Below are 26,128 nucleotides of genomic sequence, written 5' to 3' on the forward strand. Positions count from 1 at the left end.
AAAACAATTAAAGGTAAACACTAATAAAACAAGGGAAATTATAAAATCTTTTAACTGTTCCCGTGTGTTTTCAAAAACAATTTGAAATAATTGTTGAGAGATTCTACATCAAGCGTCAATCATTGTGAACATACGCTAGACCTTTTTCGCTTTATTTGCGTGCGTTGGTCTGTCGTCCTTTTTTCATTCGTTTTAAGTGTCATATTGTCTATACAGGAAGGTATTGCAGAGCTGTGCACTTATTGGCGCACACTCTACTACGGCGTTTAGGAGTTGGGTGGTAGAGAAGCTCACCAGACAGTCAAGTTAATTAGAAATCTGACGACCATACAAGCAAAGCAATTTTTTATCTTTAGTCAGTGTACTTTGTAAGTTAAAATATTGGTTTTGTTTCAGTTCTTCCTTTAAGTGCATTGTTAAGTTTTTGCTTTGTGATTTTTAATTTTTAAGCGTGAGCAACAGCAAATCGAATATATACACAACACCACACGTTAAGCTTTTTATTTGGTCATGAACAAGATGACAAAACGTTGTCAGCACAATTGGAGAAAGTGGTAGCATCTATCCTTCACACACCATCGAAAATGTTTTTTAATATTTATTTTTTCACTTTTCTTTTGATGGTTTCTCCTTTATTGGGCAAGAACTCTCCAGGTATGTGGAATTTCAAAGTATACAGAATAAACAAAAAAAACTTGGGAAGTAATTAAGGGCAATTCAGGAAGTCGTTATCATGTTTATTGTCTTTGACCGGTTTGATGCCAAAAAAATTTAAGTAGTAACTCAGCATAAAAATATTTTTCTTAAAACTATCAATATTTCCATTCTTTTAAATTTTAGGTTTTCCTGAAGCTGTCGGTAAACATTTAAAATAACACACATTTTATATATACATACATTGATTTCAGGTTCTCCCTCTCTCTTGCTTGCCAATCATGCTGATATTCGACTAATACCAGCAAATGACCCGAATAACACAATGATTGTTGTAAATGGTTTGAAGCAGGCCTCTGCCATTGATTTCCTTTATAAGGATAGACTTGTCTTTTGGATTGATCTATGGGATGCAGGAAAGGTGCAGTGGTTTGCATTCATCAACATAGATTTTTAGACATTTTCTGATTAATGCTTGTTGAAATGTAAAATTAATATTGTTATTGCATGTCTATCAGGGTAATGAGTTACTGTTTAACTGCAACTACATTCATGTTTCTTTAGGGCAAGTTGCAGTTTGTTGACATGTCCAATCCAATTCGCCAAAAAAAGAACATCATTAAATCGGGTATGACAATGCCCGATGGTCTTGCCTGTGACTGGGTCGGCCGAAAATTATACTGGAGCGATGCACGAACTGATAGAATCGAAGTTTGTGAGTTAAATGGCACATCGAGAAAAGTACTCATTTGGAGTGACTTGGATCAGCCCAGGGCTATTGCAGTGGCACCAAAACAAGCGTAAGTGCAAAAACACACCCTATTTCATTTTGTGATGGCTAAGATAAAAATAAAAATGCTTCTTTTTTGAGCAAATAATTCTGTAACAGATGAGTCTTACGTTTACGTACTCGTCTTTCAACCAAAATTTTGTTGTAGGTACATGTTTTGGACGGATTGGGGAGAAAGTCCCAAGATTGAGCGAGCTGGAATGGATGGAAGTAATAGAACAATTTTGGTCGACAAGAAAATTTATTGGCCAAATGGCATCACAATTGATTATGAAACCAAAATGGTTTACTGGCTCGAAGCAAAGTACCATTTTATACACAGAATTAATATGGACGGCACTAACAGGTTTGACACAGTACCCTGAAATAATTTTAATAAGACTGTGGGTGTTTCTCTTTGGTCCACTAAATTTGTTTCTTGGCATATTATATCCATATGTATTTTAGGGTGGAAATTGTGAACAGCAATCAAATAGCACAAGCATTAGATCCAGCACCATCAACAAGAAGAAACAATAATTCGATGATGACTCCACCCTCAACTACCAACAATCCAAATAGCTTTGGAAGAGACCAAGGTCTGAATGAGGAATCCAAAGCAATATCTATACTGCAACACCCATTTGCCATTACCCTCTACAAGGATTATATTTACTGGACTGATTGGGAGACTGATTCTATTCACTACATGGCTAAAAATGGATCAGGATTACCTAAAGTTGTGAAGGGAAACTGGCAGGGAGACCTTTACCCTAATGACCTACAAGTTTACAACCCTAGAAGACAAAAGCCAAGTATGTATATATATATTAATCGGGATGATTAAAACAAAATCATATTGCACAGTAAATGTTTGGTTCTCAACCTTTATGCACGTCTCAGAAACACATGGCATGGTGGAATAATCTGTACCAAAGTGCTTTCACAACACTTATTTTAAAAGGTTTTTTTAGGTATATACATGTTTTCTAATTAGGGCTTCCAAATGAAAGATTTCTACAAATTTATTACACTTTTGTGTTTTTTTTTGCTCTTAAATGACAACCACAGTCACTTTTAGTAAGATGTGTGTCAATTCTAAGTGGTAGAAACTATTTTGATGCAATTGGATAGGTAAGCTATACCCAACAATAACCTACATCCATGTGCAGCCCGAAAAGTTGCCCGACTGTTGGCATTGCACAAACAGGCAAGTCACTGGGTTCGTGTCTTTGAGATCTGACAAATATTTGAACAGCTATTTGTCAGTGGCACGTGTATAAGACCAGATTGCTTGCCCACCAACCACATGTACTCTGCTGGTTCCCTCTATCTGCAATAGTATATGCCCACAAATTTGCAGGGTGTTAAACTTTGTGGATAGTGGTATTTGTAAATTTTGTACATCTCTTCTTGGGTCTCATTGCTTCTGAGATAGAGGGACAGTTCACAGTAAGTTTGGTGCGTCCAAGCTCCACACTAGTAAATTTATACCTGAGTTGCAAAAATTGGTTGATAAATATTTGTTGTGTGGACAACGTCTGTGGATCTCAGCAACTGTGAATTATTTCTGCAAGATACTTTGTACACAAGGGACCCATGCTTGTCTCCTCTCCTTTCCAAAGCTGCAAACACGCGAGACACAAAATAATAAACTAAATGCTAATAGCTCGTTGTTCACAAGTTACCACTAAAGACCCCAAGGGAAATTAGTTTCAATCAGGGGTCGAATGGTCCTTGTAGGTAGGTCTCTATCTTTGGTCCACAGGAGATGGGCTGGGCCTTCAACAAACTATAATTATATACTTGATCCACTTGTGGCTGTGCATGCTAAACTATTTGTCTTAAAACTGGCCTTCAAAATCTTTGGGCTCAGGAGTCAAAACTTAACTTGTATATGTCGACATACAAGTGATGGACAATCGGCAAGCAATATTTTCTTTGCCCCGCTGCCCCTTTAAGCACAGCAAACCGGCAAATCCCGTAATACCCGTTGTTTATTTAGATCCACGTTGTGATCTAGTAGAGCCCAAACGGCTGTATTTGGCAGCCAGCAGGTCTGTCCGTCTGCCCAGCCTGTATTGCCGTACTGCTTCGGGGTCCTGTCTGTATGGTAGAGCGGCTAGCTTTGATGTGATACCCGCGCGGAGCTCGCTGTCCTGTTGTGTGCGCGACGGTGCGGCAACATACTCTGGTAGTTAAAGTCTTCCACAAACCCCGTTGATGTTTCACAAAACAGACAATATTTTTATGTTTAAAGTTGACAGCCTAAGCTTGTTGTTGCTCAATAATTTTGAAAACAGATTGAAGTTAGTTGGTTATTGTAAACATTGTTCATTTTATCACATCATGTCATGTTCATTCCTGCAAAGTTAAGGACCAGTGTTTTTTCCTCTTATTTAGCGTCTTAACATGTGTACTCTTAATTTTTCCATGAAATCCAGGAAATTAATGTTTTTGAAGCACAATGGTAACACCAATCAGATTTCATTAGCGGCAAGTCCTTATTTGTAGAAAGTTTCTTTCAGCAGTTATTCGGTTGCAAACGCGTTCCCGTCACTCATTCGACCACTTTAAGTAGAAGAGCGTGCTGAAATTTCATACACGGGCAGCCAAAAGTTCAAGGCCGTGTCTGCATTTCTGTCATAAGTTGTCCTAAATGGAGCGTCACGTTTGTTGGCGGCTGGCGCGTGTTTTCCATTCTTCTGAATTGGCGACCTCCAAACTTTACTTGAAGTGCTTTAAGGGCATTTTCGCCTCAGAATCAGTTATTCGTAGGGGGTTTGCAGCGTATAAAATTTTGGGGTGTGGTTTTGTTTTCCAAAATCTATGTGATTCATTAGAGTTGAATGGTTTTTGAATTTGTCCACCTGCCCTAACAAATTAATTTATACAATCCGTTTGGACGAATTTCCACTGATATGTTGTCAAATTTCCGTGATACTTTTTAAATTTCCCGGTTGGCCGACATTATCTGTGAATTCTTGGACTGGATGAAGCATATGTGTTTGTGGATACAGCATAAATATTCTGGAACGATTTTTTATCGACCATTTCACGTGGTATTACATAATGAAAGGCGCATCCTGAAAGATATAAATGGTTGACAACCTTCATAAGCGAACAAAAAGCAGTTCAGTCGCGTGGCGCAGGGTGAGAAGTAATTACAAATCGCCCTGACTGCAAACTAGCGCGTTAAGTAACGGTCAAAATAACGCCCTGGATATCCTCGTGGCGACGAACAAAGGACTCCAACGCGGCAGTTAGCTAATTAACTCGGCGTGGACGGAGAACCAATTGCGCGGTGCCAAGGTCTAGTTCCCGCACTGACTTCTTGCTCTTAGAAGTGGTTTTTGTGGAATTTCGGCGCGATTTCGATTTTCTTGCCTTCTTCGCTTTGATCTTTGTGGAGGTGCGAATGTGTTTTGCAACTGTGGTTTTGGTTTATTTGCGGTCGCGGGGCCACCTCTGTGAATGGGCAATATTGCGCGGGGTTCTCATTTTCTTCGGCATCCTGCAATTATGGAAGTTATCTCGGTGGCTGCAGTCTGCTGTATACATTTTTCAGCTAAATCCTACTGTTCTGTATATTGTTGGCATTTAATCCACCAATCAGGCGCCAAGTTTGCAAAACAAAAGGTGGTTGTTTTTTGTTTGTGTGTAATCAAAAATTCACCCACTTTTTCCAGTTAACGTTCACCGCGTGTGCAAGCTCCCTCGCCTTTTTGGCAGCTGCCAATTCGCATTAATATCATGGAGTTTAGAGCTTTTTATTCGTCGTTCACTGTAAAGCCGAGGCGCTCGGGTAGTAACGGCGGCCCTTATGATGTTCCGCCTGTGTCTGATCGTTGTGCGCTCTTGTGATGCGATATGCGTCTCTTATGATCTACTGATCAATACTCCGCTAGACCGTGACAAAGCTTTACGACTGTTGCATTGTCCTGGCTTGCCTTTGTCGTCGGATGTGATGTGTTGAGCGACACGAATGTCCAAGGAAGTTGCAATTATTAGGATAATCAAAGGCAACTTTATTTATTCGCATATCTCAAAAAACGCCAATCCCTTACATGTAATTTTTCGGAACATTCCCCGAAAGGAGCTTGTGTAATAACTCATATGTTTATGACCGTCATAAATATACCTTATTTTCCCCGCTTTGCCAGGTGGAATGCATTAGCAAGTGATAATAAAATTTTTATCGTGCCGAAAAGACTATTTGGAACAGGTGTGAAGGTCAACGGCGGGTTAAAGCCGTTCGAAAGGGCACCTTTGCCACATGAGTGTCGTAATCCAGGGCACGGCCGTCGATTGTCGTCAAATGGTTGGCATTGGCCCACAGTAGGAGGACTCCTTAATCTCCCGGTTGAGTTTTTGTAGGTGCGAGTACGTCCGGCGTAAAGTTACTAGTTTATTTCGTCACTCGCCACTCGAAAATGCAATCCGGCGAACAGAAACCACTTCAGAATCCTCCCGGGTTCTCGGCAGTTCGTCTAAAGTTGCAACAACATTCCTATGCCCGAGCTGTGGTTTGACGTGCACAACGTGCCCAACTTGAAGCATAATGGTTTCAAAAATGGCAAAAATGTCCATTTTTACCATTTTATTCGTTGAAAACTCCTTGCAGTTTGAGAAATGATTGAGATAACTTGTTCATGTCCTTTGGGACTCGTTAGAGTTCCCGGGCCCGCTGGTTCTGAGGCGGATCCGTGTTGGTATAAGGGTGTTTTATTTGGCGAGTTTGAGAAATGGTCCTCGATTGAATTCCGATGAATGGCCACTTTTAGAGGCTTCTGCACATCGAGTGAACGATCGCTCAAAAGCACATTTCAAAGCCCGTTCAAAGCCCAAATACCTGCCATTCGTTTTGGCTCACATTGGTTGTAAGCCACACCTACACAGTTGCGCCACAAACCTCTCCCCGACAGCAATTCATTTACTTTAAAGACATGTGTTCGTGATTTGTCACTTTTTGAGAAATTTTGTCTGTTTGGCCAGCATGCCCAAAGGAGTTATATTATTATCCGAAAACACACATAAGAAATACTCCCGCCAAAGAACAAGTGTGCCAAGTTGCCTTTAAAGCATTCGAAAAATTATGCGCAAAAATACATTGACAGATATTAACGTCACACTGCTCGAAGTCAGTGTGTCAAAAAAACAACAACAAAGCGATATGGCCACTGTTCTAAAGATCTCTAAACGGTCGACTGGTTGTACTCCAATTATAGTGACGCCCATTCCCGCTGTGCCTGACATCATTTTGGCGGAACCAAATGCGCCCACAATTATTCCTCTCCCTCCTTTTCCTCCCGCAGTTCGTCGCAAAACGGGATTAACGTTAAGTCCAAGACATTTTAAATGTCGCCCTGCGGGAAGTTGGGTTGTGGCCAACTGTTATCGAGGTGACGAGAGGCTACTCCTCAACGACAAATTTCTCCCTTCCACTAAAACGTCATTTGGCCTGTTTTGCAATTTGTTCTTGTAAGTATAAAATATAGTTTTTGATCACGCTGTCGCTTTTTTGGCTACACAGCTACCACTTATATTGATATGCCGAACAGTGGCGTCTTTATGTTAAGTTGTTCAGGCCTTACTGTCATGTAAGGTTTCGAATCATGGCCATGTAAATGTGGTTTGGACCAGCATTCATAAAACTGATTCGCGTTTTTTACAGTAACTTAACAGTGTATTGTAATGTCGAACCTCAAGGACTTGTCGCCAAAACCATCCATGAAGCACTTTATTTCCTTTGCGCCGACCATTTAACATCGCGCTTTCGCAGTGTGATTGCCACGCACGAAATCCAATACGACAGTTCTCAATTGACCGAAGTTGATCCTCAAACTGCGCATCTGAAGCCCATTGCCCATCACTGTAGCCCCAGGCGGTATGACGTCAACAGTATCGTCCACAGCCCAACATTCGCTCTACTCGAAGATAGCACTTGGCAGTCTGCCCACGAATTGCGACTTGTTCTCCCGCACTGCTTAGCATTCTTCGACGGTCTTGATTTTAACAATGGATATGCCACCAACGCCGCCACCGGCTTCGCTTCTGGGTGGTCAGTTAAATGCTTTTTAGATCTTGCTTACTCACGGCCTGTGGTACTTGTGGGTATTTGTGTGTTCTGCTTGATGCGCCGCCTAAATCGAATTGCGCGCATACAGTAGCCATCCGAAATCGAAATTTTTTTGGTTTGGCTTGATTTTTTAATTCAACAATGACAGATAATGATTTTGTGTGGTGTTGAAAATGTTTTTAATGACAGGCCGAATGTAACATTTAACTCACTACTCGCATCAACAAGAAGAAGACGACCAAACAATTAGCGTCAGTAAGATGCAAAAACATTACAAAAAAACATAAATGCTAATATCACCTGGTAATGGCACTGTATGAGGTAAAAAAAAAACGGAGCTTGTTGTTGATTCTTGGGTGAAATTACCAAACTCCAAAACCAAGTTTAAACAAAAAACGACAAAATGGAGATTTCCGACAGAGAGCAAAAAGTTTCGAGTGTCACAGACATTGCCGCCGAGAATACACAGAAATAATTTGCTCCAACAGTGTGGAACGCAGTCCCTACAGTGCATACACCCGATCTATCACGAACTGTCAATTGCCACTAATGCCACTATTCGAATGAATTACTGAGTCAAATCTCCTCTCAGTAGTTCATCTTGAGCGCTTTTCTTGATACATCGCTGCCTTGTTGACATATCAGCGATCAACAAAAAGCGAGACTCCGTTTCTTTTTGTCGGTTTTGTCCATGGTTTGTTTTGTTAAGGGTCGACAACCTCAACTCGCGATCAAGGCGATCTTTGTGCGTACTGATTTAACCTTGCTCTGGGTTTATCGTAAGCATTCACTGCCGATCAGCGACTACACGGATGGTCGGTGGCTGTATTACTTTCCGGTGTTCAAATAGACGTTTTTTTGCAAAGCAACATGGATAAATGCTAAGAGAAAACTGCATACTATGTCGATGTATTGCAAGGTTGCTATATGAATATCTTACTCGTTGCCGACGTTTTGAATGTTGTAAAATATGTTCCTGTTCTTCCACGACACGACGCCTGCTGTGTGCGCAAAAAGCGTCAACATATTTTCCTAACATGTTACATTTGATTCAAAACCACAAACAGGGGTTCATGGTCAAAATGCTGTTCACATGAAGCTGTAGTTGGGTCCACACACGCTTGAACGAACCTATAGCGTTTGACGTATCGCATGGGCTCGTTTGTAAGGAACCAAACAACTGTCATCGCTTTACAGGTGCTTGTGGAACAAATCAGATTTGGTTCATGTCTATTTAGGTCCATTCGCCTTGCTCAATGTGGTAGTTTGTGGCTCGGTTAATCTGCGTCAAAAACGGGTTTTGAAATGTGTCCCTAAAAGATTGGAACAGTTTTTCGTAAAAACACGTAACATAAAAACAGTTTAAAAAAACGCGTCTCAACGATAACAACAAAACCCAGTGAACTTAACAACACCCGTGAATCTCGGCCAACGAGTTTCTTAACCCGAGAAAAACAAACTGTTCAGCAAAATTGAAAGTGCTCATCGCAGTTGATCTGTTTCTCTAAGGATAAAATCATTGTGTCCACCTCGGCTCTTACGCAACCACGCAACCCTTCCAACACATCACAGGTAGACTTGTTTTCCCGCCCGGTCGTATAAATGCACCCGGCACAAGCAGCGCTTCATCCCCAGCAATCACAGCACATAATTCCCGCGGGCCCACATTGAACAAACAGTCCCCCGGCCGATAGTGATTTATCGTGCCGATGAGTAACAGAGCACCGTCCCCCAGTCTTTGGAGTCGCGACAACCTCGAAGACGCGGCTGCTGTATTTAACCCACAGCAGGAGTCGTAGTTGCAACTGTTAATCCTGAGGCATTCGCTTATCATGTACACATGCGTCGCTCGATTTCGACTTGTCATGTTCGCAATTCCTGACGATTTTGCAATACGTTATCGTTTGCACCGATGACTCACGTTGTCGGCATTTTGTGGAAATGGAGTTTTTCGCTACCCCGGGACGTGGAAATGTAAGGGGTTATCGGCCGTCTGATAAATGGTGGTCTTTTGTTGCTCAATTGTCGCTGAGTGCTTACTCACCGCTATTTTTAACGTTTCATGTGTGGGGTTTTAGCCTGTTCAGGTAGATTCATAACAATAAACCCAGTAGAATAACTACTTGTTTTTTGGATTATCGTCTTTGTGTGGAAAATTCCGATACAACCATGACATATCTAAAACCTGTGTTAAAATTTATTGCAAAATAACATTTTCCGGTTACAGAAAGCTGATGTTCAAATGGCACGCTTGCTGTTTTTGAGAGATAACTGGCCTTGGAAAGGACTCAAATCTAATTGCTTGCCAGACGTCACCACATGGCTATACACGGTTTTCGTGTTGCCCAGAAACCGCGGCCATTTCCTTGTCGTTGGGCAAAAAATCTCTCTGTTACCGCGAGAAGCATTTTTCGTCCTATGTTGGCCTCTTTTTGCGCCCACTCGACCGTCCGTGGACTTGGCGCGTTGAAAGACGCCCTTCAAGTGTCTGCCAAACCAGTGCGCAAAACTGCGCTTGAGCCTGAAATGAGGTAATTTTTCGACTTGGCTAAACGGAAGATTCACTCGCCTAGATGAGTGGCATTGCTTTCAAACGTGGAGTGAAACCGGTCTGTTTCAACATTTCACCAAAATTGCCCTCTTTTTAGCGGTTGAGCGTCTGACCTTGTGTGGTATGGGTGACAGAACTGACGTTACTGCCAGTACTGTGGGATACATGGAAGTTTTAAACACGGCTTTGTATGTATTGCTGCCAGGTTGTTGGTTGATTTATAAGTTTTAAACATTTTATAGGTTTGTAAGTTCACGACATGTGGTACATCTCAGTGCGGTTGTAGCAGTGGCAAAAACCAACAATTTCCTCGTGTTGGCTCAAACTGCAGAGCAAGAATAACTGAACAAACCATCCAATATAGTTCCGCATACGCAGATTTCTGTATCGCAACGCGAATCTTTATCGCGTGTGTTTTCCGGCTTCCCCAATCCGGCTCTCAACACCTGAGAAAACCGCTCTCAGCGCCAACGTGTCTTAACGATTTTAAACTGTTTACAATACGCGGCGCTTAGCCGGCCGCAACTCTCGCCCAAACATCCGTCGGCACTCGCAGTATTCCAGCAAGTTCGCCCGTTGCGACAAAGCGTTCCTTTATTCGGGCATTTCGTCGGCCAACAGCGGGCAGATGGCGGATTTTGCCTGCTATCACACGTCGCTCAAAGCATGACCGCTGTCAACAAACAGAACTGTCGCGGCTGCTGCTCGTCGTGGGATTATGAATCTGATAAACAGATCGTCCGTAAACTTCTGGCCGGGCCGCGTTGCGCCGTTAACACGCCAAAGCGTGCTGTGATGGTATCTCTATTTGCTGGTTTGTCGCCCACAACAAACCATGCTTGCCACAGGTTTGCGACTATCTGTTTCCCGTGGACTTAATGTTGAGAGCTGCAACACTTTCTACTTCCTCTCTTTTATCGTCTACTACTTTCTAGCATCTTACTTTGTTTGGTTACATTACAAACGCCAAATAACAGACGATTCTTTTGGAACGAGACATACGTATATTCAATTAAACAGACACGGCCATTACGGTCACCTCGTCCGACTTTTTTAGCATGGTTATTGCTGGGTATTAAAAAACATTCTCAACAATGTTATAATTTTATGGCTAAATGCCATTTTTTGCGGTTTACAATGGCGAACACAAATTCATGTTATTGTGTTAAGGGCCGAACCCGTGTGGTGTTACGAACGGCGGCTGTTCCCATCTCTGCCTTCTGTCCCCTCAACCTCCGGGGTACCGGTGCTCGTGTCCCACCGGCATTCGGATGAGCAAAGACGGAAAAACGTGCAAAAAAGGTGAGTTACGTCATCTTGATACCATTGGTCTTCTCCAACCTTGTGCGTAGAAAAGGGTTCGGGAATTTTCGAAACCTCCTGGTAGCTGATTGCTTGTAATTGCGACGAAATTCTCCGCTGTAAGATTGTGTTTGCTCTAATTGCAGCTTGTAATTAGCAGCCTAAATACACCTTACCCTCTAACCCGAGATGATGATAGCGTAATTGGTTGCGAATGATCGTGTTTAAATGAGTTTCATCGAAAATTCCCACTTAAAGAAAGTACACTGAGTGGGCTTGTATCCGTTTGAACCAAGCACATCTTTTTATATTTTTGCGTCACCATTTATTCTTTCGACAATATATCCATATTTGTCACAACCAAACGTTCACAAAAATTGCGTATGACTACACGTTTTCACTTCTTTACCCATCAGCTTATTAATGCACCAATTTTGTTTGCTATGCGCCTACATGTAGCGTGCCCGCGGGATAGCATTAACCGCCATCACTATTCAGATCCAAGCGAGATTTTGCTGCTTGCTCGGCGCAGCGATATACGCATGATTTCCTTGGATACTCCGGACAACACTGACGTCATCATACCCGTGAGTCTGGTTCAACACGCGGTGGCGATAGACTATGACCCGGTGGAGGGTTTCTTATACTGGACTGACGACGACAGGAAGGCAATCATTCGGTCGCGATTGAATGGATCAGGTATATATACGGGTTTTCCTAAAATAAAGTTTTAGTTTCTGTGAGCTGCAGACGAAGGGTTTTAGCGAGCTACAGTGCACACTGTTTGAACTCTCATCAGTGACTGAGCCTGGTATTGCCGGTTCATTAGCCCGGCAAGACCATACCCAATCACCAGCTGTGCTGTTGAGACACGATAGGTTAAAACAGTGTTACAGCTCACTAATCATTGTGGCTCATTTGCTTCTAAAGACTTTTTGTCTTTTGCCGCATCCCATTAAATACCGCTTTGAGTAATTCGCATTGTAAATCGCATTTCTCCGGTAACAAACTTGGGGGCGACTGCACGTAGCGATGCAAAGACTCCTTAAACGTCCTTCAATATAAAATGGACGATCTCTGAAACGAAACTACATCGCAGATGGAATGATCGTGATGAAGGAAAACGTGGAGCAAGCGGACGGGATTGCGGTTGATTGGATCGCCAGAAACCTGTACTGGACCGACACCAAACGCGACTACATCGCCGTGTCCAGACTGAACGGTTCCTCGCCCAAGATTATCATTGAGAGCGGCATGGACGAACCTCGGTAAGATGGAACGCAGATGTAGAATTAGTATATGTTGTTGAGCGTCTTAGGTAAATGTAAATGGCGTGATGCGAGGGTGTTTGGGTTGGCATCTTGTTTTGTTCATTAATATTATTTGTTCAGACGTTTTCAAACACCACTGTGTTCATAATCAATGCTGGTAAGAATGAGTTGCAGCGTATGTAGGCAACCAACCACAGTGGTATTTAAACGCAGTAGTATTTGTGTCCTAAATGCTGGCGTTTAATATTACTTGTATGTGCATGCCATGTAAAGGATAATAGAAACTATACTGGATCTACTGGATCTATACTTACGTGCACGACGTGTATCTGTACAGTACATTTTTGTGGTGCACATGCATTAAGACACGCCTAAAACGTACACTTCAGCAAACCGCGAAATCTTCATCTGCAGTCGAAAAAATAATTGTGATTACGTAGGCATGTTAGGAAACACAAAGAAATGCAAGGCGTGTCCGTGTAAGTGTCAAACCGCACTACAAGATGCAGCAATTTACACGCACGTCATAGGGCGTCGTGTAAAACACTTTTAAGGTTCAAATAGGCCGGAATAATTCGTGCCCTTAACAAAGTTTGCACTTCTCGAATACAAGCACCCGCTTTTGATATGAACTGCTCGGTCAACAACGGCACAAACGGTACCATTATTGTGCAAAAATCAACTAAACAACGCTGTTTTGCCAATGCATTTTTGTCAGACACCATCTGTTAATCCCATGCCTTGGCTAATTCTATGTCGGATTATGTTGTCATGGTTCTGTGCCTAATTTGTTCATATTTACCCTTTGTTATAATTTGTTTGTTTTGGTCTTTGTTACTTGTCTCTGGGATGTGCAACCGCCCATCTGTGCCTGAAGCTATTTCCTCTCCTAACGTATAAGGGAGTATCCCGGCGTCAATTATTACAGCGAAGCAGTAGTTACTTTAATAACGACGTCTCGCTGTATGTGTGGTCGCCACATTAGCATGTGATCTCGAAAAGTTCATCCACAAGAAAGGCTTACTTAAGTTTTGGGAACGCCGTCGTTTACCATGTGCATTTAAAAATACTTTGGGCGTGGCTCAGGTGTCGAGGGAGATGTGTCTCAGCGCATTCGACGCCTTGTCGCTTGATAGCCCGCCTATGCCAGTCACCTTCATCGCACCGTAGCGGGACATGTTGTTTTTCATCGATCACCAATCCTTCAGAGTTTAACGCCTTTTGAATCGAGCTTACCGCGTCAAAACAGGCCAGAACGGCACGCACGTCATTGTTGCGTCTCAGGCACCGCCCACTGCATCTAGCAACAAGGTCAAGCGGCGTGTATGTCATTGTGGAAAGGTCAGGGGCTCGGCGCCACGCGGGGGCCAGCTTCGACAATTGCTGATGGAAGCCAGATGGGTATCGCTATCGGGGTACCCACTCCCTGGCTGTCGACGCCGAGTGTGACCGTCACCACGCTGGCTTCCCGGGGTCGAATGTGTGGGAATTTTAAATCGTGCAAATTGCAAACCTAACCGTATAAATTTGTACGCCTGTACGTGCTTTGGAAAGCTTATCACAATCTCAACTGGGAGTAACGAAAATATTTTCTATGTTCCGATAGAACCACGGTGGTGGAATTAAAAATAGCGATCGTTTCGCGTAACTGCCCTGCGTTTAGTGGAAAAGTAGAATTATTTTTCGATCGTTGCACAGAATTCATGACTAGTAATTTAACCGGCAGTGATTAAGGCTTTTAATTCGCATTGTTTTTGTTAAACTGTTACGCCTTTTTCGTCAAATTTCCTGTTAAAAGCAAATTGTATCTTGCTTCTGCTTGAGAGAGCCTATAAACGTTATGCTTAAATACCTACGAATTCTGTGTTGAAACGGAAAGCGCAGAAGTATTTGCTCCACTCGCGGACGATACTACGCAACAACAACAAATCCGCATACGGCGATCTTTTATCTGCGAGATAACTTGCTCGCAATACCACCCCCTCTATGTGTGCCGTTCCTATTTTCAATCTTATCGCACAATGTGATGCAGGAGGAACGAAAAACGAGCCCCTAGATGGAACCGCTTCCCGGAAGCCTAGCGCCTCAAAAAGCACCGTAAACTGTTATTTATTATTACAACCCCGAAATCGCCTGGTCGTTTGGCGCTGCGTCGACGCGCGGGCTTCGGCCTAATGGAACCGTCGCGACCTTAACAAGCATCAAGCCAGAGGCCTCACCGCCTCGAGCACAAGCTCACGTGCATTTGAAGAGCTTGAATTGGCGCCGCAAATGCATGAGCTGGAGATTGATCTGTCGTTGATCTTGTTCACCACCGCGGTCGCGTGCAGATTCGCGCCTTTGTTGACTGCAGTCTGTAATCCACTGGTCGACTACACGCGTAGCTTGCTGGTACTTTTCCGCTTTATAAAGATCGAATCCAGACTTAAAGATGATTAGAATTATGTAAGGAGTTCCATTGAAGAATTCAACACATTTTCTTGTCTGTGTTATTCGGCCCGCTTGGGTGTCAAGTTGGCTTAACTAGCCTTTAGCGGTAAAGATATTGGACCTTTTTTGTCATGGAGACCGTTTGCAGTATTGCCGCACCGGCAAAAACCTTTTCCTGACATTCCTATTCCAGTAAGAGGGAGGCCAGGTTCATAAAATGACTGTTGTCGCAAATACTGGTCGTAAATTACTTTTTTTTGATCGGTCGCATGAAATTACATGGCTCCGGACAAGTTAATGTTTCACGCAGAGTAAGGGCGGCCACCGACGTTCGGAGCAATGTTATAATCCACTTGCCGTCCGTAGGCCTTTAAAACTTCGTGTAGTCAACGAATTTAAAATGCTCCTTGGAAATGTTGATTTTGGCCATCGTCCAAGCAGGGGGTGCGCCAAATTTCCAGACACGATTTCGTACGATAAGACGTGTACAATGACGCACTGTGGGCGACTGTATTTGATTTGTTGGCTTTTTGTCAAATTCGTTCGGGTTCGATTTATAATCTTAAATCTTCCCAGTCTATTTATATCAAAAAGTAGCTAACGACAGGGTTTTTACAGTCGTTAGTTTCTCCAATGGTACCTTGTTTTGGGGGCACAAAATCACATATGTCCCGTATTTCAACACGCTCAACATATTAACATCAGGAACTAAGAGCTACAGCTTCTAAAAAAGTGTAATGATCACGTGGTATTTTCCTTACAGAGCAATCGTGGTGGATCCAGTTGCAGGCCACATTTATTGGTCGGATTGGGGCTTGGAGCCCAAAATCGAACGTGCCAACTTGGACGGGGGCGACCGGACTATCATGGTGAAGCGCGACCTCGTGTGGCCAAACGGTAAGACGTTTTTATTCAAAGTGGAAAATTGGTCAAATCTGTTTACGCAATTAGATTATTGTAGTGGAAACAGTGCCTTTATAAGGTGTGTTTTCTGGCATACTGCATACTTTTTTATCCTTGTCTGATAAAAGCACGCGGTAAAAGCGTTTCCAAGAATCCAACAACCCCCATTATTTTAACGCCTAGTAATTCACAACTTTGATAAGTGGGATGGGATTAAAAACAAAATAAATATCCGGAGAAATATCCTCAATTTCCAACGTTGACTTCAGGCGGCCAAGCGTGATAACAGTGACAGTGCTCGAATCCATTTAATACCCACGCAAATTACCTTTCGCTCAGCATAAGCGCTCGGCCGCCGTACCTCACACCACAGCAAAAACGCGCACTCATGGAGAACCTTTGATGCCTGGGCGCAGTAATCAGATCAGATGCAAGCACGCGTGGCCACTTAATCCCCCACTCACTCTCATTTCTATGGGCGGGCAGCGACATCAAAGTCATTGCAAGCGAGCGGCGGTCGCGAAATTACCCCGACCTTCGCAATTTCGCATTGCCATTGCCTATTCGTTTGATTCGGAAGCTTTGATGAGTGACCTGCCACCTTGCAAGGGAATTTAATTAGTTTTTAGTCTGTTGTTGTAATTGGGCTTGGGATTGAGTGCGTACTTTTCCATAGTGGTTTTGAGCGCTTCAAAACGTCAAACCAATAGATAGGCTTTGGCTGTGATTACTGTGCATTCCATAGTATGCAACATAGGATTTCTTTCGCGTAATTCTTGAAAATAAGGGAGTTACCTCATTGCTATATTTGGTTAAATTATTTTTGACAGGGTTGAAAACCCCATGTCTATACCATTTTAGCCCAAAATTTCTACAAACTGTTCTTTACCTGCTATATGGGGGGATAGTGCAACAGGGTGGGTTTGAGTTGGATGAAATTATGGGTTGGGTCAAGGGTTTGGCCAAGATACTAATCCCCACTCATGACTTACTTTCCTTTTGATTTTGTGGAAATTTTGTGTCCCCCAAAAATATTGCGTAGTGCAAACAGAAAAATACAAGTCAGAGTGTATGTCAAACTCCTTTGACTGATAAATATTAAAAAAACGTCTTTTTATTATTTGAAAAAGAGAATTTATTACCACACACAACCTCTGAATCTAAATTTTAATATCGCTATTAATGTTTTTGTGTGTCGTATACACATAATAATCCATTTTTCCAAAATATTTTGGGCAACATCTTTGTAGTAACTCACTCCTCACTAAAGACTGTTTCTATATTGCCCGACAGGATATTATTGTTGACATAATTTCCTCCTTACATAACAATGGAGTCAGTTTACGAGGCGAAAACCACATCGTATCCCACTAGTGTTGTGGTGTTATGGCTACCCGCGGTTATTCTTATGGCTCCACAGGCCTTACTTCTGGCACGAACAAAATTGTAAAGACTGGGTTTTTCCCTTGAGATATGTCACCCATATACTGCATAGTAATAGTTCCACTGCCAGAATAACTTCGAAAACTACCGGTATCCAAACTGTATGCAGCATTTTATACACCTTTAAGATGTCGTTTATTGTATTTCTGTATCGTTTATTTGATCTTTTTTCTCCATCAGGTCTGGCTATCAATCGAGAAAAGCAGATTCTTTATTGGGCGGATGCATCTGAGGATCGGATAGAAATGATCTTCCTCAATGGTACGGGCCGACGGATATTACTTGAGGGGCGCCTTCCACACGTCTTTGGTCTGAGGTAGGTCCTTGTGTGAGTGGATTTAGTGTGGTGCAAACGTTAACCTCGCAACGTGTGTTTGGCTTATCGGGTTTGAACCGATTGCGGAGTTCTGCTAAGAGCAATTTTATTCGGCTGCAGATGATGCCGTATTAGTGTGTAGTTTTGCAAAATAATCGATTGATTTATTCTGTATATTCAAGGTTTTGCGTCATTGTAATTAAACTGAAAAAGTACCTGCGGAAATTTTGCTTGTTTAGTTGGCATTTCTCTTCGTCAAAAACAAAGCCATGTTTAACAATTAAAATTCTTGTTGTAATGAACACTCAACGATAAAAAATTACAGCGGAAAAATAGTTTATCATATCTGCCATTTCACTCCATTTGAACCGCCAGCACTTACATATCACACCATTCCATACAACTCTTTCCATCAGCTGCCTCGGGGACGACCTCTTTTGGACAGACTGGCAGCGGCGTCGAATTGAACGAATGAAAGTCGGTTACCCGGAATCCAGAAAGGTGATGATCGACCGTCTACCCGACCTCATGGGCATAGCGGCCACCAGCATGCAACCTCTTCCAGGAAGCAACCCGTGTGCCACAAACAATGGCGGTTGTTCCCATCTGTGCTTATACACACCTCAGGTGAGTGGCCTGCAGTTGTGCAGCCTGTCTACAGTGGGTTAGACTGAAGTGTTTTTACGTGTTTTCATTACAACTGCTGTTCCGTAACTTTAGGTGACCTTGCCAATGTTGGGGGGGACGTCTGCTATCATGAAATTGCCAAATTTGTTGAAGCGTTTTTTGAACCAAAAATTGCGAATCTGTCCTCTTATCTAAACAAGAATCTTGAAACGTGCTTTTATCTTTTGGTTCGCGTGTCGCAGAATTTAATTAAACTTGTATTGGTTCAATGCAATTAATGACTAGTTTGCGTTGTAGTCATTCGCCTGCGGTTTGCTGTGTGTCAAAAACGCTTCGTTTCAAGCCGGGAATCCCGTCCTTTCATCTGTTATTTCTCCTTTTACCGAACCTTACATTCCTTGTGTTAATGCGAAAACAAGTCTGCGTCGAACCATCATTGAGTTTCAAGGATAGTCTGTTCTCCCATGACAGCCTTAGAGTTGAATATTGGCTGTAAATACATCGAAAAACCGTCAATATTGGCAGCTTGCCCCTCGATCAAACGTAGGTTCGAGTTGAATCACGTGGGTCAGCGTCACTCCTTGCAGTAGTTAAAGCTTTGCGTTGAACTGTGACTTCATTTTATCTCCTCGCAAACAAACGACTTACTGGTGTTTGAACAGCTTGCTTAGAAAATAACTCCTATAGTTGCTACTGTGGCCGATAATGTGGTAATAAGGCCTAGCTTCTTAACATATAGTCACGTTTCGAGAATCTTTAATCAAGGTGTTTTGTCCTCATGCGGGTCATCTGTTACAATAAATAAGCGAATACATGACCTTGATGATCTTATTACAGCAACCCTGAGTCTTATGTTGCAACTGCGTGTTGGTATTTTTATTTCTGAAACAAACCCTAATTCCACTTACAACAATAATGTCACTCGGAAGGAACATTTTTATAACACGGTGCGAGCAAGAAATGTAACAATTTGATTTTCATCTCACTTAACTAAACTATGTCACAAACGCAGGAAGATAATTGACGTCTGTCACTTGCCTGAACTAACAATCGCTCCGCTTCCCAGACGCCAGCAGGGTCACCCGGGGTTAGCCAGCTTTATTTTCCAGTTGTGTTTCCCTTCGACATGCTGCGAACGCAAGCGTTTCACGCAACACAATGCAAAAAAGCTGGCCCTCACATTGAGCTGATGGAAACCCGATCCCTGTTTTTAGGCCGGAAAAATACTGCGTGCGTTGATTCTAACCTGTGACATGCTTCATTCTTCCGTTCGCCCGCACAAAACACGTGGTTCATGATTTCGAGTCAAACTGTCATAGCGGCGTTTCCGCCACATACCCTTAGTCAGACAGTAATTATGCCTGGCGGTGTGCCGGGTCGCGAGGTGTGTTGTTGCTTTCCTACAGCCGGGGTTAGGTTACAGTTTTCCGGCGATCCTTCTTGACAAAAAACGTGATGAATTACCATTTTCGAAAGCCGTGTTTTGAGTTAAAAACCGCGTTTGTGTAACTGTAACACCACGAGGCGTCTTGGTCGGCTTGTGTAACCTCAAATGGCACCGGTAGGCTTATATCCCTTGGGTTCATTCAACCAGTCTCAACCCTGTGGGGCGGATGTTTCTCCAGCATTTCCTAATCCTATCATAAACATTTTCAGAGTCATGTACCCGTGTATGGCGGATACTGCAAGTTATTTCCTATATTTTATCGCAAGCAAACGATGTCTAATGCATCCCTTTGGGATTTCCGTTGAAACTAATTCTCAAAACGGGTTGTGAAAAAGCATATAAACACGCTGAAAATAACGTAAACCAAACAGAGCAAAAACCTGTCAAGACTACGGCCAAATATATTTGTCAAAATTCTTCAAAATCGTCCGAACTCAAACCCACGTCACTCATTCGCCTGCTACCAAGTTTTTCGCCAAGATGGATCCCCGTCAATAACAGAACGGTTAACGTTATTCGCTTGATCTGCATTCAATCCCATAGCTCACAGGGGTTTGGTTTGTCGTTATGGGCGATTGTGCGTGGCGGCCGTGGATTTTAAACTTTTAGTGTCGTTGCCGTTTTCCGACAGTGTTTTGGTGTGGTTACGGTTTGTGTGACGTCGAATATTGATGACGTCGTGTTTCCTCTCCTGTTGTGTTATGTCAGGAATGTGCGTTTGGGGCTTATGTAGTGTTTGCGATTTTTAACTGAGTTCTGTGCTTTAAATGACCTTGTACACTTGATTTCTAATGTAGATAAATTGTAGATTTTATATAATAGATTGAACATACGTATTTGAAATAATAGGAAAAGTTTTGCTGTATACAGCGCATAGTTTTGTTTGTATCGTGTTAAACTTGAGCTTTACCGTATGGTAATATATTTCCAATGTTAAAATACTAAACCTAAATTGCATATGCTCCTAGAAAACTACGACATTTTTTACCCGATTTCACCGTTCAAATTTTTTTGAAATATTCAGTCATCCAAATCGAACTGCATCGCTCTTTCTGATCAATTACAAAATCTCATCATTCATTTAAACCAAATAACCAATACCTCTCCATCTACAGGGCCCACGCTGTCAGTGTCCCAACGGCTTGGAGTTGGCTCCCAACATGCTGGGTTGCATCGTGCCCGAAGCTTACCTCCTCTTCTCACTCCCATCAGTCGGGAGCATTCGCGGGATATCGCTCGACACAGCAGCGGGTGATTCCCCCATTCCGTTCACGACCTCGGTGGACGCGAACGCACTCGACTTCTCGGTGGTCGATAATATGATCTACTGGATTGACGTCCAACATAAGGTGGGCATAGGACGTGTTTGTTGGTGTGAGTTGAAGGTCGCGTGTAGCTTTGCCTTTCCTGTTATCAGAACCGCTGTTCCCGGAATCGATTCCGAACGCTTTCTCCTAAAAGTGTGAATAAATCAGTTACAAGCGCATGTTTTATGCAATACGCTGTGGTGATCAAATTTATAGCAGTGCGTAATCGCAATGTATGATTTACTGTGTGCCACCCTGGTCAACCAATCGACAGGCACTGATGTTCGTAATAACGGAACACTCAACCTTTGTTCTGGGCTGGTCTCGCACAAGAGGAAATGGCGGCAAAATTTACGGCTTTTACTACATCGGTTATGTACACAGCTGCGGCGGGTACAATGCCTGGTGGTAATATGCGCCCAACCGTACGTTGAAATATAATAAAATCTCCTCAAAAGCGAACGCAGAGTCGCCTTCCAAATATCGTTCATTCCAATTTTCCAATAGGTTTTAATGTGTTCCGGCTTTGCTTAGATTATTTTCGTTACATTAATTTTTGTTTGTTATTTTGTGACAAAATTAAAGCATGTAAAATTTTGATTTGAAACATTAAGTAGTTCGCCTCGATAAGGTTTTTTGTTCCTTAGTTTAACCCTGAAAAAAATGCTGTGTTTTTTATTTCTTTAAATAAAACTTCCTTAAACTAATTGAAATAACCTCCCACAATGCCCACTGCTATTTAAAATCGGCAAAGCTATATTTTCAATACTAGAGCTACACAGTGTGTTTTTTTCTCATTTGTAAATCAATATGTGAATATCAAACAAGAGTCACTGTTGAAAAAATTCATTCTTTTGCCAGTAGAACAAACCTACACAACGTTGCAATAAACATATCATGCAGCAAGTCGATCAATCAACCAACCACCCATAATGCTCTCCTTTGTCCCTGTACACGCCTCATTACTGGCAATGACGTACATCTCCTCAAAACCGTTCCCTCATATTTAAACCCTTAATCACCCCGACCTTATTTCCGAATGTTCTAGTTATTATCTGGCCCCCGTTTTAACGGAGAAGGTCTGTACTCTGCAAAAAGAGTTCTTTCTATATTGATCACTTGGTGTTGGCAAAACACAATGTGGTTATTGGTGTGCTTGTCTTGTATCCAATTTCTCGATCGCATTACTCTTGCGCTTTTGAACGCAAACACCCTTAACGAGCCTGCTACCTATCGAATTCCCATACTCCGCAGCTGCCCGTATTTGTAACTTGCAGCAAATCAATTCCAGTTTTGGAAAATAACAAATAAGGTATTCGCTGTTGGTGCAAAGTTTTCACTGTTCCATGTTCATGGTTGTGCTCATATGTAATACACAAAACAGTTAAACTTTGCGCGCAAAGTTTTTCAAAACCGAAACGAATTGTCCAAAGTAGAATACGAAATCACCTCAAACCAAACCATTTCCAACCAACGCAGTAATGTTTCGTGCAATGGCATAATTGGCAGGACCGCCCCACTGCGCAGGTTCTTACTTAGCGACCACAGCTATCGTATCGAGATCATTAGGACCCAGCTAGGCTCCAATGTCCGTGCCACGAAGTCTGTACACCTATTTCCAACCATATTTATGTACGCAGAAAATATCCAGAGCTTTTATGAACGGTTCCCACGTGGAGGATTTCATGACGCTTGGTCTCGAAGCGCTGGAAGGTCTGGCTGTCGACTGGATCGGCCGCAACGTTTACTGGTCCAATGCTGCCACCAAGCGTATCGAGGTGGCGCGCATGGACGGCACTAGTAGGCGCCCTGTGATTTGGGAGGGCTTGGACGATTTGCATAGTCTGGCAGTTGATCCAAACAACGGGTAAGCATATGGGATGATAACAAGTATAATTGCCTTGGGGACTCAACCAAAAATTCTATAACTCCAAATCTTTTAATCCAGATACATATACTGGTCTCAATGGGGTCCGGACCCTTGCATTATGCGGGCCGAACTGGACGGTTCGAATCCAGTGCAGATCAGCACGGGTCGCATGGGGCGACCCAACTCACTCACCATCGACTACAAAGAACAACGCCTGTATTTTGTCGATCTCGATCTAAGGTCGATCGTCTCGACCAACATGAACGGTGGGAGAATGCTTTTAAAGTTCACATAGTTAATATAAGCGGTACTGCATAGGTTAGGTCTTTGTTATACAAAAGGTTTACTATCAGGTGGCCGTACACTTCCGTACAAGAAATTGTAAATAAAGTTAACGCAATTGTATGTTATAATTGAGTAGGTACAAAAACTAGCGATGCCTTGTAGTCGAAACGCTTTGGGCATTTGTAATCTTGGATATTAAAGTCCACCAAAAGCCATTGAAACAACACAGTTCTACAGTTTCCCTAAATAAACCCTGATTTATTCAGTTATGCTTTGGTACAAGCAAGGTTTTTCATCAACAACATCGCGTGCCACAAAAACATGGATGTGCTAATTCTGACTTCCTCATCATTTTTGTTGAGCAGGTAGCGATCTGGTGGAAGTGGTCCCCGGGGACAAAAACCAATCCTTCTTCAGTCTTACATTGTTCGGTGATTACATATATTGGTCGGACAGCATCAAGAAGTCAATCGAGAGAGCGAATAAAGTAAACGGTGGAAACCGGTAAGCCAGATGACGGTTATTTCACAAAATGCTACTTTAATGTAGTGGCCCCGAACCTTTTTTGCACTGTGCGGACTGGTATAACACAGGCTGTTGACTGTGGCACTGCGCTAGCTTTTACACTAGCAGCCACACTAATTTCCACTCTGTGGTACCTTTCGGTCCATGTCGATCTCTTGTACACCCTCTCTGCAGCTCTCAAATGAATATTATGGCCTTTTTGCACATATAAGACAATGTGTTTGCGGAATAATGTCACGCGCGATGTCAATTATATTTTGACTTAATTAAGTGTGCAACCTATTTTCAATGGACATTCTCACTCCTTTCAAGCTACTTACATTTGACCAAACGATTTTGTTGCAGCCGAGTCATCGAGAAAGGGCTGAGCGATCTGGAGGACATGTTAGTTTTCCACGCGTCCCGACAGAGCGGAGTGACGTCATGCTCACGTAACAATGGAGGTTGCGAACATTTATGTATGAGTTTGCATAGTGGTGATCACGAGTGTTCTTGTCCTGCTCACTACACACTGAATCCAGACAACGTTACTTGCTCTGGTGAGTTACTACTGCCTTGATCGTATTTAAAGGGGATTACCCGTACATATTGTCTAGATATAGGGCTGTAAGATATGGAGTAGGATAAAAAATTGCAGTTTTAGATGTGTCCATGTTTTATACGACTTTGATGTATTGTGTAAGCTGCAGACATATGGCCACTTTTTCGACCTAAAAGGCCTCATCAGTGCAGCTGGTGTCTGCAGGTTACACAATACATATTATTGGCTTCACTTTGCTGACTTTGATGTAGTTTGGAAAAAATAGTAGCATTATAGTTTGTATAGTTTATGTGAATATAATAAACGATCCCTTGGAGTTATACCCTGCTTATTTAACGTGTTTCAACGAATAAATTCCGCGTAGATCTCTATTCAAAATGGTACTAATCATATCCAGTTCATACCACGTTTATAAACAACTTTAAACCGTAACGCAATTTTCACAGCTCCGTCCAACTTTCTGTTGGTGAGTCGGACCAGTTATATTACCCGGATCATATTCGAATCGGCGGACGGGCGTAAAGGAGTCATTCCGGGCGGCGTTATGACCAACCGAGGTTCGTCACGACGTAAGCAACAGGCGGTCATTAGACCTGGCCCCGATGCGGTGCTGCCAATTCGTGCTATAAAGGTGAGAAAAAAGTCAAAGTCATGCTTAGTTATACGCGTATTTCGGGTATCGCAGTGTATTATTTGCTAATGTGTGTACAAAAGATTGATCTAATACCTTATTTTCGTAGGATGCCTTCGCCGTTGAATACGATCCTATGGACGAACGTGTGTATTGGTTAGACTACAATGTTTCCCAAATATGGAGTTGCCGGCCAAACGGAACAGACGTAAGTGCACAGATTTGAAAAAATACCGAGTCATCATCACGTGTTCGAGTCGAGTTTGATTAATTGTGTTTTAGTTTCACAATAGTCGTCGTTTTAAACTGAAAATAGGTTTTAGCCACCATGTGTCATGACGAATACTAAACTGTTCGTTCTTCCGGTGAAAAACAACAAATATACACCTGTAAAGTTGAAAAAATATTGTATTTTTCTGTCATTTTGCCTGTACGACTAGACTTCTTCAGGGAATAAAACAAACACTGTAGCGAAACCAAAGGCTAGAAAGTAGTGGTTTCAAATTCCACTTACAACGAACTTGTTTTTAAACTGCAGCGACAGATTTTGGTGAATGGAACTAAGACCGGGCACAGACCGTACGATATGGCGTTGGATCCGTACAGTCGTTCGATGTACTGGACTGATGCAGCCAATAACACGGTGGGTAATAACTCCTCAAACGGTGATGGGCTATATTGTTGTGTTTTGCCTCTTATATAAACTATTACCTCCTTTCCACCTTCCCCCCGTTTTTCTTTATCGTTACTCCATCTCACCATATTTCCGCTCGCCTGCATTTTACTTTTAGAATGGTTCTATATTTACAATCGAAACGTTTGAAAAATGAATTTCTTAGCAGTTTCATGGGCTTTACTGTTCCGTGAGTTAGGTTCCTATGTGTTGTTACATTTTAAGCAAAGAAAATATTTACAAATCTCGTCCAACGACACCGGAGCAAAAATGTTGAGTCATCAGAAAAAGCAGTTGCTTGATATAAAGTGAAATTGTCGCGTAGCTAATTTTAACTTTCGACTTCATTCGCGCAGATTAACTTGATCAAACTGAACGGAACAGTGTTGGGAACTGTGCTGACGGGACCGATCGAACCCGGGGTAACAGGTCCTTCCTCATTTGAAGCGATGCCACGCAAACTTGCCATCGACCCGTTGAGAGGGTGAGCAGTAATAATAAAAC

At 42.5% G+C, this 26,128-nt stretch overlaps 1 protein-coding gene across 2 annotated transcripts in view; it reads left to right on the forward strand.

Moving 5' to 3' along the window:
* The first annotated feature begins 400 nt into the window (after positions 1 to 400).
* LOC145890655 (low-density lipoprotein receptor-related protein 6-like) overlaps positions 401 to 26,128 on the forward strand; it is a 32,248-nt gene continuing 6,520 nt past the window's right edge. For both annotated transcript variants that reach the window (XM_082981783.1, XM_082981784.1), the window contains exons 1-20: positions 401 to 654; positions 909 to 1,075; positions 1,219 to 1,454; positions 1,593 to 1,790; positions 1,892 to 2,238; positions 11,224 to 11,355; positions 11,854 to 12,054; positions 12,455 to 12,623; positions 15,820 to 15,953; positions 17,583 to 17,718; positions 18,135 to 18,345; positions 20,908 to 21,141; positions 22,740 to 22,966; positions 23,048 to 23,235; positions 23,620 to 23,758; positions 24,125 to 24,318; positions 24,767 to 24,951; positions 25,061 to 25,159; positions 25,490 to 25,594; positions 25,981 to 26,108. In XM_082981783.1, coding sequence (XP_082837909.1) covers positions 585 to 654; positions 909 to 1,075; positions 1,219 to 1,454; positions 1,593 to 1,790; positions 1,892 to 2,238; positions 11,224 to 11,355; positions 11,854 to 12,054; positions 12,455 to 12,623; positions 15,820 to 15,953; positions 17,583 to 17,718; positions 18,135 to 18,345; positions 20,908 to 21,141; positions 22,740 to 22,966; positions 23,048 to 23,235; positions 23,620 to 23,758; positions 24,125 to 24,318; positions 24,767 to 24,951; positions 25,061 to 25,159; positions 25,490 to 25,594; positions 25,981 to 26,108 — 3,500 coding nt within the window. In that variant the 5' untranslated portion in view covers positions 401 to 584. The remainder of the gene's footprint in view (positions 655 to 908; positions 1,076 to 1,218; positions 1,455 to 1,592; positions 1,791 to 1,891; positions 2,239 to 11,223; positions 11,356 to 11,853; positions 12,055 to 12,454; positions 12,624 to 15,819; positions 15,954 to 17,582; positions 17,719 to 18,134; positions 18,346 to 20,907; positions 21,142 to 22,739; positions 22,967 to 23,047; positions 23,236 to 23,619; positions 23,759 to 24,124; positions 24,319 to 24,766; positions 24,952 to 25,060; positions 25,160 to 25,489; positions 25,595 to 25,980; positions 26,109 to 26,128) is intronic.

The sequence above is a fragment of the Ascidia mentula genome, chromosome 2 (genome assembly GCF_947561715.1).
Source record: "Ascidia mentula chromosome 2, kaAscMent1.1, whole genome shotgun sequence".
Taxonomy (NCBI): Eukaryota; Metazoa; Chordata; class Ascidiacea; order Phlebobranchia; family Ascidiidae; genus Ascidia; species Ascidia mentula.